Raw genomic sequence first — 16,459 nt, forward strand, 5'->3', positions numbered from 1 at the left:
GAAGCACCTTCCCATCAGGGAGGTTCAAGTAGTACGTACAGGCAAGTAAACATGAACTGCAGGTTGCTAAGCATTACGGACATAAGCTGCTCTAGAATTCCAGGTAACTCTTCCTCTAAACGTATGTACCTCAGCAAATAACCTGTGCAATTGTATCCTCCACTCACCTGCCACCAATGCCCACGTGAGCATAAACAGACAAGCTGCCATCCCTTCTATGAGAACACGAAGATCCAAAGACAGGAAGTAAAATAAAATGGGTGTTGGAACATTGTCTCTTTAAGATGCCATTCAGTATCTTAAAGAGACAAACTTCTTTATGACCTCGTATGAGGCTGGTCCAAGCCTGGAAGAAAGGTACAGTTTTTAAAGGCTTCTCATATATTTCAACTGTATTTTAAAGGAATGCCCTCAACTTCTAAGGGGTTTTGTTGTTGTACAACTTGTGACACAAATTATTTCCTAAGGGATTGTCTCTATAAAAGCACTGTGACATTTTGGGTCTTTGGAATATGCTTTGCTAATTTTTTATCACTGATTTATTAGACTTGTTATACTTAATTGTGAAACTTACTTCTAAATAAACATGCATAGGATGACATTGTAAATTGGTAAAATAAACGAAAGTCCAGTGGCTCCTTTAACAAGAGCGATATTTATTCCAGTCAGTGCTCACTTTGTACAAAGTACAAAGTACACACAAAGTTGCTAATATGAAAGGGAGAGCTTATGTCAGAACAGGAGATATTTTAAAGGATCTAAGCAAATGAGTGATCAATGGAGAGTAAACTGGGTTTCAGCTCCCTCAGTCTTTAGGATCTGAATCCTTACAACTTGTACAAACGTATCTCATCTCTAGGGCATACCCATGTAAATACATAGATGTGAATACAAATACATCAGTCCAATCATTGCCTGCTCTTGGACACACAGCAACTACTATGATATATTTTGAACTGTTGATATGAAATGTTAGAAGAGTTGCTTATATGCTGCTTTTCTCTACCAGGAGTCTCAAAGCTGCTTACAATCACCTTCCCTTCCTCTCCCCACAATATACACCAAGTGAGGTAGGTGAGGCTTAGAGAGCCCAGATATTACTGCTTGGTCAGAACAGCTCTCAGTTCTGAGATGAATCCAAGGTCACCCAGCTGGCTGCACATGGAGGAGTGGGGAATCAAACCTGAGTTGCTAGATTAGAAGCTGCCGCTCCTAACCCCTGCGCCCAAGTTAGTGTCAGACTCGAATCCAGAAGATCCTCTCAATGTCCCTCTCTGCCATGGAAGCTCACATCTAGTCATTCTCTCATGGACCAACCCACCCGACACTGTAGTTGTTGCAAAGATAAAACTAATGAGAGACTGATGCACAAAACCTTAACTCTCCATGGGAGGGAAAACTGGGATACAAATATATATCAAAATAAATAAATGCTTCTGGATGTCAACTCCCCATCCCAATTCCAAACAGCCCCGAGGGAGCCTTCACTAAGGGTGGGGAGGGGTAGGTTGGCTCACACAACTCATATTTCACCTGTCTTCCCAACAGGGACCCAAAGCAGCTTATATCGCTTTCCTCTCCTCCATTTTAACTTCACAACAACCTTATGAAGTAGGCCACGCATGCAGCTGGCCCAGCAGGGAGAATCTGAATCTGGGTCTCCCAGATACTTGTCCTTCTCCTCTGAGAATGATCTATACATTGCCTTAAATTCCTACATACAACTGTCCCTATTCCAGGCTGGGATCTGGGCCTGAGGCCTAGTCCGTGACGTCACCGTGCAGCCTGCCTAGAACCGGCGTGTTCTCCAGCACCGTCCTTCAGAGGATGCAGCGCACTGGCCCTAGCGAGCCATGTCAAAGCTCCCCGGCTCGAATCCACGGGCTCAGCTTGGCCGCCTCAAACCGAAAATAACCGGGCGAGACTGAGGTAATTTAGACTGAGGCGACGGGGCTCTTGGAGGGGCGGGACCTTCAGCCAATAGAGAGGGGTTAACAGGGGACGGTGGGCGGGCCTTTGACTGGCCGGCAGAATCCCGAGGCGACTTTCCGTCAGGCGCTGCCTCTGGCCCTTCCCGCTTGCCGTCGCGGTCGGGTTGCCGAGGCAACGGGTAATTGTGGCGCTCTCGCTGTGGACAGGTCGGGCTTTTTGATCTCTCCCGCATCCTCCCAGCCAAAGAATCGGGGAGTTCAGGAAAACGCGGTGAGCGGACCGCGACGGAGCGCCTCGTCGGCCCCCGAAGCCCCGGGGCTGCTTTCGCCTCCGGGGGTCTGGGGAAGGGTGCTCAAGCCGGAGTGCCGTTGAGCGTGGGCAGAGTGCCCCCGGGAGGGGGAGGAGCCTCTGGAGGGAGGGGCGGGGCTTCGTGGCGCTGAGAAGCTCAAAGGCGGCCCCGGTTTCCCTCTGAAGCCCAGCTGTGGTGTAGCGGTGAAGAGCAGCGGCTTCTAATCTGGAGAGCCGGGTTTGATTCCCCGCTCCTCCACATGCAGCCGTGACCTTGGGCTACTCACGGTCCTGTCAGAGTTCTGTTAGAGCTTTCTCAGCCCCGCCTACCACACAAGGTGTCTGTTGGAGGGAAAGGTGTTTGTAAGCTGCTTTCAGGCTCCTTTGAGAAGAGTGGGTTATAAAAACCAATTCTAATTCTAAATGTTCCCTGCATTGAAGGGGGGGGGGGGGAAATCTCCCTGCAGTTAGAAGACTAGCACAGTTGGAGCAAACATTTCTGCCTTTGGGGCTAGTCTTTTACTTATGGGGAAGCATTCCAGGATAGCCTTGAAGAGGTGCACACCCCATTCTGCCTGCTTAAGGTTCTGCCACATCCTCCTGCCTGTGTAAACCAAGCAGTGGCATTCGCTTTTTTTGTGCATTAGCGCCACTTTTGTCTGTGGATCATGTGCTTTCCCCCCCTCCCCCTTGAATGGGTTGTGTTGCATGTCACTTCCAGTAAGCCATAAGGAACGTTTCTTGAATGTTCTCATAACAAACAGTATGTTGGCTCTACTGATAATAGCATTTGTCATTGATGGGATACCATTCCACTTGGTCATCCAGGACAGGGGTAGTCAACCTGTGGTCTTCCAGATGTTCATGGACTGCAATTCCCATGAGCCCCTGCCAGCAAATGCTGGCAGGGGCTCATGGGAATTGTAGTCCATGAACATCTGGAGGACCACAGGTTGACTACCACTGATCCAGGACACAGGTAATGAGATCAAGATACGAGCAGCAATTTTTCTCTGCAGGAAATCCTTTTTCTATTGCCCTGACCTGGATGGCCCATGTTAGCCAGAACTTTTCAGCATTTGGAAACTAATAATTGGACTATTTGGAAACTAATATTTGGAAACTAATAATTGGACTGGCAAGAATATCCAGGGCTACTACGCAGGGACAAGCGATGGCAAACCACTTCTAAACATCTCCTGCCTTGAAAAACCCTACAGGGTCACCATAAGTCAGCTGTAACTTGACAGCACTTTCCACTACCACTAAAATGTCACTCATTGCTCCCTCATACCACTTCTCTGGATTCTTCTGGTCTACTTTTTCCATTCTCAAAATAATTACCTAAGCTCTGCTAAAATAAAATGAAAGAGTGATTGATGTGCTGCCTGAAAGACATGAAATGCTGCAATATGGCTACTTTTCATGCTGTTCAAGTAATATATGACTTACCCAAGGCTGTGATCATGAGTACACCACTCAGGAATAAATCTTCTTGACTTCTGAGTGTGATTAGGAATTGGCTCTAAAGGCTGAATCTTCATCTTATTTACTTGGAACCAAGTCCTCTTGACCTCAGTGGCACCTTTTAAGAACCCTGAATAACTGTGACCCTTTGAGGAGATTTTTCTCCACCCACTCTGCAGGTGTCTCAGTCCATCATTACTGTTTCAGACCTCAAATTCAAAAGTTTGTGTTTGGTCCCTGTGTAGATGGAGAGGAACACGATCCAGACACAGTTCTGGTAAATGCTTGACAAAAATGACAAAGGAAATACACAGAAAAAGTGTACTGCTTGCAAGCAAAAACTTTTAAAATTATGTATTCAGAGAATGCATAGGTTGCCTACCAGAGACCTGCTCAAGGCAGCTCACAAAGTAAAATACCACAAAATCATTCTAAAGAGTCCATATATAAATAATTGTTAACAAACTAATAAAACCGAGCCAGGGTCTAACAACAGCGTAAAAACAGAAGGCAAATTACAATAATTTGCAATTAGCAGTCCTAAGTATTTGTGCCTCTAATTACATTTATTAGGAGTAATGAGAGTTGGAAAACTTCACACTTGTTCCTTTTGTTGAGCTGCAAATGTAAACTGTGACTGTATCAAAGCCAATTCAAGTTTAGTATTCATAAATTCTCCTGGGGAGCAAGGATTATTGCCGATATCTCCCTTGTGCTTCCTGACTTGGCTTGTCTAGAAATTGGTCCCATTAACATTGTAGATATTTAATTTCTTAGAGCAAGACCATCTGTCCTTCATAGTCTGCACTGTCTACTCCAGCCTTTCTCAAATTTTTGGTGTGGAACACATCTACTAGCACATTCCCTATAATGGAAATGATAATGGACATGACATCCATTGTCTTGCCTTAGGGAATGCGCCAGGAGATGGTGGCTGCTGCCATCAGCGCTCCGAAGCCCAGCCGTGGGCCTCAGAGCATTGCTGGCAGTGGCGCCCTGCTTCCCAGCCTGGCCCAACCCTCCACAGAGTGGAACAGGCCTGGAAGTGAGGAGACATGTGGATGCAGCCAGCAGAGGTCTGAGGTCCAGCCTTGGAGCTCTCCTGGTGGCAACAGCCCAGTCCCACCCTTGGCAAGTCCTGGGCCGCAACAGAGGTGGTGCGGCCTGGCCAAGCTCCACCAATGCCACCCAGCAAGCCCCAGGCAGTGGTAGAGGTGGCTCAGCCAACCCATGCCACTGCCACTGGCGAGTATGGGGCAGCCGTGGCGTGGGAGCCCCAAAGGGAAGGGGGGAAGGGAAGGGTGAAGGTGTGTATGTGTGTCTGGGAGGGCAGAGGAACTAGGGACGGTTGGGGAAGCAACAGGTAAGGAGGAAGAGGGTGGGGGGATAGGAGTCTGTGTATGTGTCTGAGAGTGAGGGGGAGGGACCAGGAAGGATGTTGGGAAAGCGAGTGGTAAGGGGAAGAAGCTGCTTTATCCTTCCCCTTCTTTCCTCCTTTGCTGACATTCAACTGCTCTCAAAATTCTGGAGCACTTCCAGTCCTCAGCAGCCTACTTTAGTTTGGTTTGGATTAATTTCTGAAATCATATTTTCCTGCATGCCCAAGGAGTTTTCTAAAGATATAGAGACCTTCTATGTGGGCTGATCATGGCCCAGTTTGCAGCTTTCATCGCCCAACTAAGAGCTGGCCAGTTTGCTCTAAGACCGGGGCAGTCAACCTGTGGTCCTCCGGATGTCCATGGACTACAATTCCCATGAGCCCCTTCCAGCATTTGCTGGCAGGGGCTCATGGGAATTGTAGTCCACGGACATCTGGAGGACTACCCCTGCTCTAAGATAATGTTCATCCTGGAGCCATTGAATGGTGCTGGGGATAGAGGAGGTATGAATTTCCCTAACTTGGGCTGTAAAACTTGCTGTACTGGTGTGTGTTAAAGCGACAAGAATATGAAATTATCAATAGGAAAAAATATGCTGTGTTTGGAATATGAGTCATCCGCAGCTTTTATGCTGAAACTTGCAGGTGCGGTAGAAGCCTATTAAAAGACAATGTCTATTCCGTTCTCCAACACCACTCAACGCATTCCTCGAGGATTCGCAAATCTGCTGGAAGGGCTTGCCAGAGAAGTTTTGAGGAACCAGCCGCAAGACATACCATCCTTTGCTGCCAAGTATTTTGAAAACCTCCTAATCGAAAGAGAAAGTGAGCATAAACAGAGCTGCTTTCACCGTTCCCTCCCCGCCTGTGCACACACATCAGTCTTCCTTTTCCCTGCCTTAGAAAAGACCCTTGCAGCCCAATTTAAATTTATTTAAAAATGTTTGTGTACCCCCCCCCCCCCGCCCCCAAAAAAGCTCATCATGGCATACATGGGCCTCTCCTCTCCCTTTTTATGCTCACAACAACTCAGTGCGGTAGGTTAGACTGAGTTGATTTGATTAGGATGATCTGTCTTGCAGGATCTGAACGCAAATCTTCTCAATCTCAGTCCAACGCTGTCACCGTAGTGGCTTCCAGGGCTCATTTTTGGCAATCCACTTCCCACCTTTCAGTTGTGGAGACTAGCTTGTAAACGTGTGGACCATGTCTGCTGAAGGATGTTGATAAGATCTGGCACTGATCCAGAGAGGAACTGGTCAAGTTTTGTTTAGTTATCTTATACTTTGAATTCCCTGCCTTTTAACACTCTTGTTATCTTTTTAGCACTGGTCCCTTCCCATCCTTTCCTCTTCATATACCTTACATTGCACTACTCCTTGTTAGAAAAAAAGTCTTCCAAAATCCGAGTTTTCAGATTGCAGAATATATATTTCCTTGGTGTTGGGAGTAAGGTATTAAGAAGTATAGATCTGTGAAAGTGTGCCCTGACCTGGTCTCAAGAAACAGAGTTTCTATATGATTTTACCTACCTTTCCCATTTCTCCCATTTTTTCTTTACATGTGATAGTTTAGGAGAGGGGAAGAGACTTGGTTGGTCCTTCAGAACAGTCCTATCATTCTTACTAATTGTATTCATGCCCAATTACTCCAGGATTGTGACTCAACCGAAAGGAGGAAAAGCCCCTTATGGATTCGAGGCCCCTTCTCTGTAACCAGCTTGGGCTTACTGGCTGATTTCATTATTTGGGATGGTTTTCTCTTTGTAGCTTTGGAGCTCTCAGTTCTCTAGGAAGCTGCAATACGTTTTAGGAAGCCGTGGGCCTGAGGAAGCAATCGTGCTGATTTGCTAAGCGACAAATATGTTTTTTTAATTACAGGATGACTCACAGGCAATCGTGCTTTCCAGCCTCTTGTTTGCTAGGCTCAGAGTAGGATGGTGTTATCCAGGAGAAGGTAGTAAGCGGGAAATATGCTGAGTGTGCAACAGAGACCATCATTTAGGGTCACACACAAATGGTTTGTGCATCTGTGTGTTTTTCGGTTCTCAATTGGGGCTTAACTGTAGGTAGAACTTGGAGGGGGGGCAGGGGGCAGGGGAAGAATGATTTCCTGCAACTTTTGCATAGCTTCAGAGTTTCATGGGTGCAATATGTGGGGATGTTGCTAGGCAGATTGATGCTGAAGGGAATCGTTTCACTTATGCAGCGTTGTACAAACGGGCAACTGCACAACAGGGTTCTGCATATTCTCCCGCAAAATAGTCTTTGGCTTATGGAGCTAAGACTATATAACTTAACAAAAAGGAACTGCATACTGATCTGCCTTGGTGAAATGGTGGTGTTGGGTGACTAGAGTGATGGGTGAAGGAGATCAGAAGTCAGCCCCCCACTCAGTCTAATTGTGATTGGCCAGCAGTTATCTGGTGACCTTCATGACTAACCTACCTCCCAAGACGGTTATGAGAATACAATTGGAGGGTGCGATACGTGCTTCACTTGAGCTCCTTAGAGGAAGGATGGAATTAAACTGGGTAGCAGTGCAGTCCTTAATTTTGAAAAGGGCTAGTGAGGTTTTTTGAGGAGCACAGAGTCATAGAATAATAGAGTTGGAAGGGACCTCATGAGTCATCTGGTCCACCCCCTTGCACTCACATTCCCATCGCTCATCCACTGTAACCTGCCACCCCCTTGAGCCTTCACAGAATCAGCCTCTCCGTCAGATGGCTATCCAACCTCTGCTTAAAGTCAAAAGGATGTGCGGGTGGTGTAACTGGGTACCGGATGTGTCGGTGTCTCAAAAGTGGTCTAAATCAAGGGGTGCAGTTCCTAAACTTAAAAATCAGCTTTGAAAGCTCCGTCTAATACATGCCAAAATCTGTTGCTTTAAAATAATAGAAAGTGCTGGTGGTATATACGATTGAATGTTTGGGTGTGAGCACAGATGAAACTGGCAATATTTTGGTTGTTTTGGAGGGGGGGGGGGAATCCCTAAAGCAGAATCTTAGGCCAAGAAATGTCATCTGACATCTGACATTTTCTGTGTTGCAACTCTTGCTATTACCAGACCTTAGCCAGAGAGGTTTTATTTTGTTTCTTACAACTAACAATAAAAGTATGTATCTTTTACGTGGTATTTTCAATGTTCAGAGGGGTTTATCCAACATTCTGAGCTCCCTGGAAAAGCAGCATAAAATGCAATGATAAATAAATAATAAACAGGCTGTATACTATCCCCCGAACGTGGTGCAGAGTGGTAAGGCAGCAGAGATGCAGTCTGAAGCTCTGCCCATGAGGCTGGGAGTTCAATCCCAGCAGCCTGTTCAAGGTGGACTCAGCCTTCCATCCTTCCGAGGTTGGTAAAATGAGTACCCATCTTGCTGGGGGATAAACCCAGCTTGCTGAGGGGGAAACCACCCCGTATTGAGTTTGCCATGAAAACGCTAGAGGGCGTCACCCCAAGGGTCAGACATGACCCAGTGCTTGCACAGGGGGTACTTTTACCTTTACCTTATACTATTCCCACCCTGCAGGTGGGGCTATGGTGACTGAGATAGAATAGCATGCCTAAATGAGCTTGTGGGCAGAGGATATTTGAACTACAATTCACAGCTCATTCTCTTAACTGCTGGGCTACATAATACATGGAAGCTGCCTGATACGGAATCAGAGCTTAGGTCCATCCAAGTCAGTATTGCCTACTCAGAGTGGCAGCAGTTCACTAGGGTCTCAAGCTGAGGCCTTTCACATCACCTCCTACCTGGTTCTTTTCTCTGGAGGTGCCAGATATTGAATCTGGTACCCTCTGCAGGCAAAGCACACACTCTGCCAATGAGCCACAGCCCCTCCTCTCTTGACGTGATTTTTTTTTGCAATGTTTTCCTTTCAGAAACTGGATTTGACCCGACAGAATGGGGAGCAAAACTAGAGGACAGATACTACAACAATCGTGCTTTCAATGTAAGTCTTGGTGTATATTGTTAGCATCTACTTTCTTGCAGCATGCACCGATCTGTGGATTCAGATGACTATTTCCCTCATTGTGGAGTGACAATTTGTTAGTGCCATTCTTGTAGGATCTGAATGGAACATGGCCTTGCAAAGAGGCTTAGTATGATCCTGCAAATCCGAGGACAGGGAGCAATGAAGCGCACCAGGAGCGATAGGAGTTCCTATAAACATACACCATGTAAAAGAAAAAATGCCAGACTTCTTCACCTGGCTTCTCATTTGTAAAAGTATTATCTTATTAAGAAGATATCTGTGAATCTCTTTCTGACTGCAAACATTTGGCTTTCCAGTATGCATGAAAGTCTCACCTTTATCAGCCTTATGGGTGACTGACTGACATATTAAAAACTATCACTGTTTTTCCAGGAACTTGCCACTCCGGGAGGTGAAGGTCAGACAGAGGACAAGAAAGAAGAACCCGCTCAGTCAGTAAGTAAGCCTCCTTGAAACTGAGAATCTAAATCCCTTTGCTGTTGGCTAACCTGTGGCTGATCTTGGTATTTCAGGGGAAGGGGGAGCTGCTCTGAGACAGTGAGGCTGGGCCCAATTCTAAGAGGGAGCATGGTTTCAGCCAGGGTTAAATGTGGCCTTGGCCTCTCACTATCGTGAAGTACTGATTAGATAAGGAAATGATTAAACCCCCCATGGCACTCCTAATATTAAAGTACAAATCTAAAGGTATGATCCCAAACAAATCTGGTGATCTGTACCTAAGCACTGTGTGTAGACTGGCTGTCAGTGGTGGGCAACACATTTCCTTCTCCAGTTTAGAGCCCCAGACTGCAAAGAAATCCCTACACTGTAAGTTCTTGAGAAATCAAATCATTCGGACAAGTGGAGAGCGATAGCATGTCATCAAAGACGGCTCCTACGCAGCTCATATTTGTTGCACAATTAACTCTCTTACATAAGCCAGCAGTTAGCTCATTTTCTGGCACCTATTTAAGATATCAGAGTTGAATTTGATTTGACAACCAGTGTGCAATTTGCTCAGTAAGTTAAGCGCCAAACTAGGAGTCTAAGCTTCCTTTTGGAGTCCTGCATGCATTCTGGTTGCTGTATCTTAAAAAAGGATACTGTCGAGCTGGAAAAAGTACAGAAGAGGGCAACCAAGATGATCTAAGAGTTAGAGAAGCTTTCCTATTAGGGAAGGCTATGACTTTTTAGTTTATAAAAAAGAAGGCTATAGGAGTGGGTAGTAGACATTTACAAAATTATGCATGGGTGGGGAAAGTAAACAGAGGGAATTTTTTCTTCCTCTCTCACAATACTAGAATTTGGTGGCACCCAGGGCTGTTGATGGGCAATAGGATGACAAAGGGGAAATAATTCTTGACTCAATGAGTAATTAAATTGGCAGTGAATTCCACAATGGAGGTAGTGGTGGCCAGAAGTATAGATGGCTTGCAAGGGGGGTAAAGATTCCTGGAGGATAGGTCCATGCATGGCTACTTGCCTGGTTACTCAAGGGAACTTCCATGTTGAGAGGCAGTAAACCTCTGAAACATGGTGTTGGGAGAAGGCCTTGGCTTCTGTGCTCTAGTAACTGATTGGCTTTTAGTTGAAACATGATGCTGGACTGGATGGACTAGTTCTTGCATTCTTAAGTGATGGCAGTATCGCTTGTCACAGGAAGCTCCCTTACTCTGAATCAAACCCTTGGTCCGTCAAGATCAGTGTTGTCTACTCAGACTGACAGTGGATCCCCAATGTCTCAGGTTAGATCACCTACTACCTGATCCTTTCTACTGGAGATGCTGGGGATCAAACCTGGGACCTTCCACATGCTGAATAGAGGCTCTGTCACTGAGCTCCAGTCCCTCCCAAATCCATGCATGTCTTAAGATCCACATATAAAAGGGGCTCAGAGTCTATTTTATTTCTTTAATCGAAGTGAAGTATACAAGTGAGGGAACCGAAAGCCTACTCTTTACCTTGCTTATGTGTTCTACTGGCGTAACCATATTTCTTCTAGGCTAATAGTGATAGTGGAAATGAGCCAGTGTGGGGGGAAAATGTTTCAAATACTTATTTAAAGTGTTTTTTTTAAACAGACCCTCCTCATACCTTACACTTGACTTGTGAATAGCAGGACATGGGCATAAATATGCATAGGTTCCCCACCACCACTATCACAACTAGTCTGCCTTCAAACATGATACTCCACATTTCATTTCTTGTTCTTGATCTTTGTTGGAAGTCTCAGGATGGAATGGGAGCAGGGCAATGTATGCAGACAAAATTAATGCTTCCTCCTTCCATTGCTTTCAGCACGAAAGAATGAAGCACCCACTTATCTCTCGTGTCAAAATTTGTGGAATCCGCAATGCTTAATTCTGGCTAGACGGCACCCTGTGCATTTTATATCATCTGAGTGCATAGCCAAACCCCATCCCAAGCACAGGGAAAATCGTGAGGAAGCTTTAGCCTGTTTTGGCATTCTTCCTTTCTCTCCCAGGAGTGAGATTTGCTCTCACTGAGATTTGCTCTTGCAGTGGAAGAGTGAACAACTGGTGCTACCTGAGCGCCAAACCCTGATGTCCTTTGCAGGCAAAACATTCTGACATTCTTTGCCAGCAAAACTTACTTTGAAAAACAATGGAAAGTTGCCCGAGTGACAGTCGCAAGATGCGGCACTAAAAATAGCCTCGCCGAGATCTTGTCGCAAATACAAATCTGAAAAGTGACAAAATAAAATTCATCTTTTCCCTCCCACCCATGGAATCAGCTTCCAAAACGCTTTTTTTTTTGGGGGGGGGGGGCACAAGATTATCATGAGTTACCTTTTTTGATTGTAACGTTGAAAAATACTACATTAAAACTTCTAAAGCAGCGGTCCCCAACCCCCGGACCGGGACCGGTCCGTGGATCAGTCGGTACCGGGCCATGGCTCCTCCTCGTCCTCCTCCCCAGCTACAGCCTCGGGGGCGGCCCTGTCACTCTGCTGCCGGCTCACCCTTGGTGCTCTCCAGCAGCTGCCATGGCTGGGGATCCCCCTCGGTGTGGCACTGCGCAGCTGCTACTGGCAGCACTCCCCAGCGGGCGGCAGGAAGTCAGGGGCGCTGATGGGAAAGCAAGCGGAGCAGGGGTGAAAGCGGCGGCAACGTCCCTCGGCAAAAGACTTCCCTCCCCCTGGGCCTCAGTAAAATTGTCGAGTATTGACCGGTCCCCGGTGATAAAAAGGTTGGGGACCACTGTTCTAAAGCATCAGCTGGCTCAAATACAACATGTATATGTATATGTCAGAGCTGGTCTCTCTCTCTTTCGTCAGGAGGAGGCTAAGACATCAGACGGCACGAAGGAAGATGGCCTCAAACTAACAGAAGAGCAAGCGGCTGTGAAAATTCAGGCCAGTTACCGAGGATACAAAACGAGAAGAGAAGTAAAGGGCCCGAAAGAAGAAGAAGAAGAAGGAGAAAAAGAGGAAGGGGGGACAGCAACAGTGAAGGAAGAGCCAACAGAGCCAACAGAGCCAGCAGAGCCTGATAAAAAAGAACAGGAGCCTGATAAAAAAGAGCCCTAATCTCACACGGTGATCCTGCCAGCAGGCGAGTTTTGAGAACGGCTTGCAGCAAAGGGCCATCAGTCTGATTTAGAAGTCTGGGTCACGTTTATGAAATAAACCATAGACTTTAAAAATGCTCCTCAGTGCTCATTGCTAACCAAAAAATGGGAATCTGTTTTGCGTGCCAAGTCATTACGAAACAGCTTCCTGGTGCCTGGCCTACAGCGAGTCTCTGATCAAAACGACGTGTTCCATGGTGATTTGGGATCAGACCGCCTGATGTGCTTTTAAATGTTAAAGAAGAACTACGAGAAATTCCCCTTAAGCTTTGGAGTGGGGCTGCCTTGTACTCTTTCTGTTGGACCTGTTTCCCCTGACAGTTCTGCTTCCCACTCCAGCTGCTCTTAGTCTCGGTAAGGGGTAAAGGAGAGGTGCAGGTTTGTGACTTGGTTTCTCCCCCAGGCTCACAGCACCTCAGAAGGCCATCCGTTGACCAGGAAAATGGCTAAACTCCACCACCTCCATAATCCACACTCTCCTATTCCCCACCCTCTAGTGGCGGAAAGTGCAATCAGGTTGCCGTCAGTTTATGGTGACCCAATAGGGTTGTCAAGGCAGGAGGTGAGATCAGACCAGATCAGGTGAGCCATCCAGGTTAGCCCCCCCCCAAAAAAAATCTGGCAACATTTAAAAACATTTAAAAATTTTAAGCATTTTAAAATGTTGGGTGATCTGATCATGAGCCTCTCATATCATGTTTCTTTTCACCCTGATATACAATGTCTTGATGGTTCACTTGAGGGACAAAAGGTATAGAATCCTAAATTTGTAAACAATGCAGGAAGGAAATGGATCAGAGTCTTGTAAATGCCTCTCCCCTAGAGTATTGATTTTACTTTCTACATTGTTTCGTCCCTGGCACTTGGAAATGAGTTAAAATTTAAGCACATTCATCAGGCAGAGAAATGGAGTGAGCGTGCTGACTAGGGGACTATTTAGGTCCGAAGAAACATTCATTAATCTTATTTCTTTCTCCGCCTGCTCTTTTTTCGTCCCCACCTTAGCCTTTGAGCTGTAACCTCTACCTACATAAAGATTTTCCTCTCTCTTCACAATAGCTTAGCCAAACAATACTCTTCCTGTTGCCTCTCTTGGTCACGGTGTCTTTTTACCAGCTTACTTTTGTTGAAAAGGTCAGTAGGGAAGGGAAATGCTTTGTAAAAAAAATGCTTCCTCTAATTGTGCACCCCTAGTAAAGTCATTTTTTATAAGCAGCTTTGGGACTCCTTCAGGTAGTGAAAAGCGAGTATAAAAACCAACTCTTCTAAAACTGACACTCTGAATTTCAATAATGGATATTTTAAAAAATAAATGAAATTGCAGAATTTCTTCTGATTCTTGCATACACCTTGTTGTTTATCCAAAGCATGTTTTCCTGGGGGCAGTCCCCTTGGTCCTAGATAATAGCCCAAGCACAGGTAAAGAGGCTACTAGCACAGGAGGACTGGCAGGAGCAGCCAAAGAATGCAGACACATCTCTACCAAACATCCTTTTAGGGCATATGTAGCCTACGGCCATCAATATATTCGGAAAGTGTTTTCCACAATCATGGAGCAGAGGTTAGAGTCCTGTAGTAGAATCTGGATGGCCCAGCTTTGAATGTCCATTCTGCAGTAGAAGCTCGTGGGGTGACCTCAGTCCTGTCCCTCTCAATCTACCCTACCTCAAAAGGTTGTTGTGAAAATAAAACAATGTTGTAAGCCACCCTGGGTCCTTATTGGGGAGAAAAGTGGGATGTAAAGGAAGAAAATTATGCCCTGCTTTGGCACTCTGTTATTCAGACACTCCTAACCTGTGCTAGGACTTTTTGTTTGCAGAAATTCCCAGATTAAAATTCCTGGCATCTCTCCAGTGAAACGAATTTCTGCAAATAATATTAGGGAAGAGCTGAGACCTTGGAGAGCTCCTAGTGGATTACAGCAGGCAACACGACTTGCGAAGTTTTACCAAAGGTCTCCCTCTGTACCCTCCATCTGCAGTGGTGATGATATGGGACCGTAATGCATGTATGTTGCATGCAAGAAGTCCCAGATTCGGTCCCGGCTATCTTCAGATTCAGGTTTTCCAGGAACATATTTTGAGGAATACTGTGTGAGAGCTGTTGCTAGTTAAGAGTGGACAATATTGGAGCTAGACTAACACTCTGTTTTGGTGGAAAGCTATATAATTTCAGTTCAACATAGGGAATGGGTCTTCAAACAGGAGCAAGGTGACTGGTTTCCCTCTGAATATCAAACTAACTGGTTTTTCAAGGAGGTCTCTAGGCTTGGGAAAGTCAGGACTGATGCCCTGTGCCCATAAAGAGCCATGCCCCATGCAAAACAAGGTATCTTCCCAATATTTATATGATGTTCCAGTGGGCAGATGGGACTGTTGTCACAAGCACACTGAACATCTCTCGCACACAAACATTCAGCAATAGTGCTGCTCCCAAAGTGAACATGTGACAGAAATATATTTATTTAGTTATTTATTGGATTTATATACCGCCATTCCCCTTGGGCTCATGATGGTTTGCAGAATAAAATAAATTACAATAAAATCCCATAATTCCCTCAATAAAACTATTAAGACCAAATAATATCAATATCAAGGCGGCAGGTGAAAAACGCTAACTATACCCCTCGTTCAGCCGGGGGACAATAGTGTATTTATCTTGATCGCAGTGCCACCCAAGTAGGAAGAATCCACACGATCTTCTAAAGCAGCATGTTTTGATTCTGCCACGTTCCGCCCTCTAAAAATATTTTTGCCTCATCCTTCCTGCATTAGGCTGGCTTCTGTTGATAATTCTTACGTATGTTGCCTGGCTCTTTGAGCGTGTCTGAAAATCTACCACTAATCCTTTCTACTTTTTTTTTTTTAAACAGCTATAGCTTTTTTGCATTTAAGTATCTCCTAGGAAAAAGAGGAGAAAACATTTACCTAGCACAACAGTAAACATTTGAGATCTGTCGTAGGAGTAGTTGCTTAGTGTTCTAAGTTAGGAGCTAACAAGGTACAATACAGCCTTCCGTTGGCATAGATGCCTCTGTAATCGTTAGCCTGGAGTCACAAATATTCTGATATTAGGAGTGGTACAAATAATTGCCACCAGATGGTGCTTGTTAAGGTGTTAAGCCCTCTGCGAATAGGAAGACAGCTATTTTCCTTTCCTCCTGCATTCCAGGCAGTGCCAGAATAGACTGCAGAAGCTCTCCCATAACAACACAGATTTAGAAGTTTAGTCTTAACACGAGGGTAGTGTCCGAGAGCTAAACAAATTTATTCAGGCTACAGTTAAGATATTTCAGCCCACTTCCCCCCCCCCCCACATGCACACACAACTGGTAACATCAATCTCCACCTCTCCTATTTTACCCTTATAGCAAGAACCCTGTGAGGTAGGACAGGATGAGAAAGTATGACTGACTGGCTGACTTTGTCTCTCAGTGCTAAGCTTCCACAGCAGAGTAGGGATTTGAACCCGGGACTCTCAGATACCAGCCCTGCACTCTAAACAAACTGCCATCATGTTACACTTGCTTCAGCAGCAAAAACAAAACAAATTTGTTTTTCTGTGGCATGGGATTTCATGTCCCATCTGAGCTCTCCCCATGGAGGCGGCAGGAATATGTGCTTCTCTTTATCACCATCATGATATTGAACTTGTGGTAACAATGGAATGAATTGTATTTTATTATGTTTTTCGGGTTTTATGGTCTTGAGAAGAAGAGTTGGTTTTTATACCCCACTTTTCACTGCCTGATGGAGTCTCAAAGCGGCTTACAATCGTCTTCCCTTTCCTGTCCCCACAACAGACACCCTGTGAAGTAGCT

The 16,459-nt window shown here is 45.6% G+C and overlaps 2 protein-coding genes across 14 annotated transcripts in view; one reads left to right on the top strand and one right to left on the bottom strand.

Moving 5' to 3' along the window:
• The window catches only part of SIAE (sialic acid acetylesterase), a 16,966-nt gene extending 15,043 nt beyond the window's left edge, over positions 1 to 1,923 (bottom strand). For 2 of the 11 annotated variants that reach the window (XM_077305109.1, XM_077305099.1), the window contains exons 1-2: positions 1,723 to 1,890; positions 168 to 346 (exon numbers count right to left, since the gene is read on the bottom strand). In XM_077305109.1, the coding sequence (XP_077161224.1) occupies positions 168 to 210 (43 nt within the window). In that variant the 5' untranslated portion in view covers positions 211 to 346; positions 1,723 to 1,890. The other 9 variants (XM_077305103.1, XM_077305104.1, XM_077305100.1 and 6 more) reach the window with 9 other exon arrangements.
• SPA17 (sperm autoantigenic protein 17) lies at positions 1,791 to 13,953 on the top strand. Of its 3 annotated transcripts, none has more exons than XM_077305114.1 (5): positions 1,791 to 1,929; positions 5,711 to 5,890; positions 8,954 to 9,024; positions 9,442 to 9,504; positions 12,347 to 13,953. In XM_077305114.1, the coding sequence occupies exons 2-5, from the start codon at positions 5,737 to 5,739 to the stop codon at positions 12,596 to 12,598; spliced, it is 540 nt and encodes a 179-aa protein (XP_077161229.1). In that variant the 5' UTR covers positions 1,791 to 1,929; positions 5,711 to 5,736; the 3' UTR covers positions 12,599 to 13,953. The 3 variants fall into 3 exon arrangements, with proteins under 3 accessions (XP_077161229.1, XP_077161227.1, XP_077161230.1); XM_077305112.1 differs by lacking the exon at positions 1,791 to 1,929 and adding an exon at positions 2,045 to 2,202 and having other exon boundaries at positions 12,347 to 13,951; XM_077305115.1 differs by lacking the exon at positions 1,791 to 1,929 and adding an exon at positions 2,090 to 2,110.
• The last annotated feature ends 2,506 nt before the right edge of the window (positions 13,954 to 16,459 follow it).

The sequence above is a fragment of the Paroedura picta genome, chromosome 12, assembly GCF_049243985.1.
Source record: "Paroedura picta isolate Pp20150507F chromosome 12, Ppicta_v3.0, whole genome shotgun sequence".
Classification (NCBI taxonomy): Eukaryota; Metazoa; Chordata; class Lepidosauria; order Squamata; family Gekkonidae; genus Paroedura; species Paroedura picta.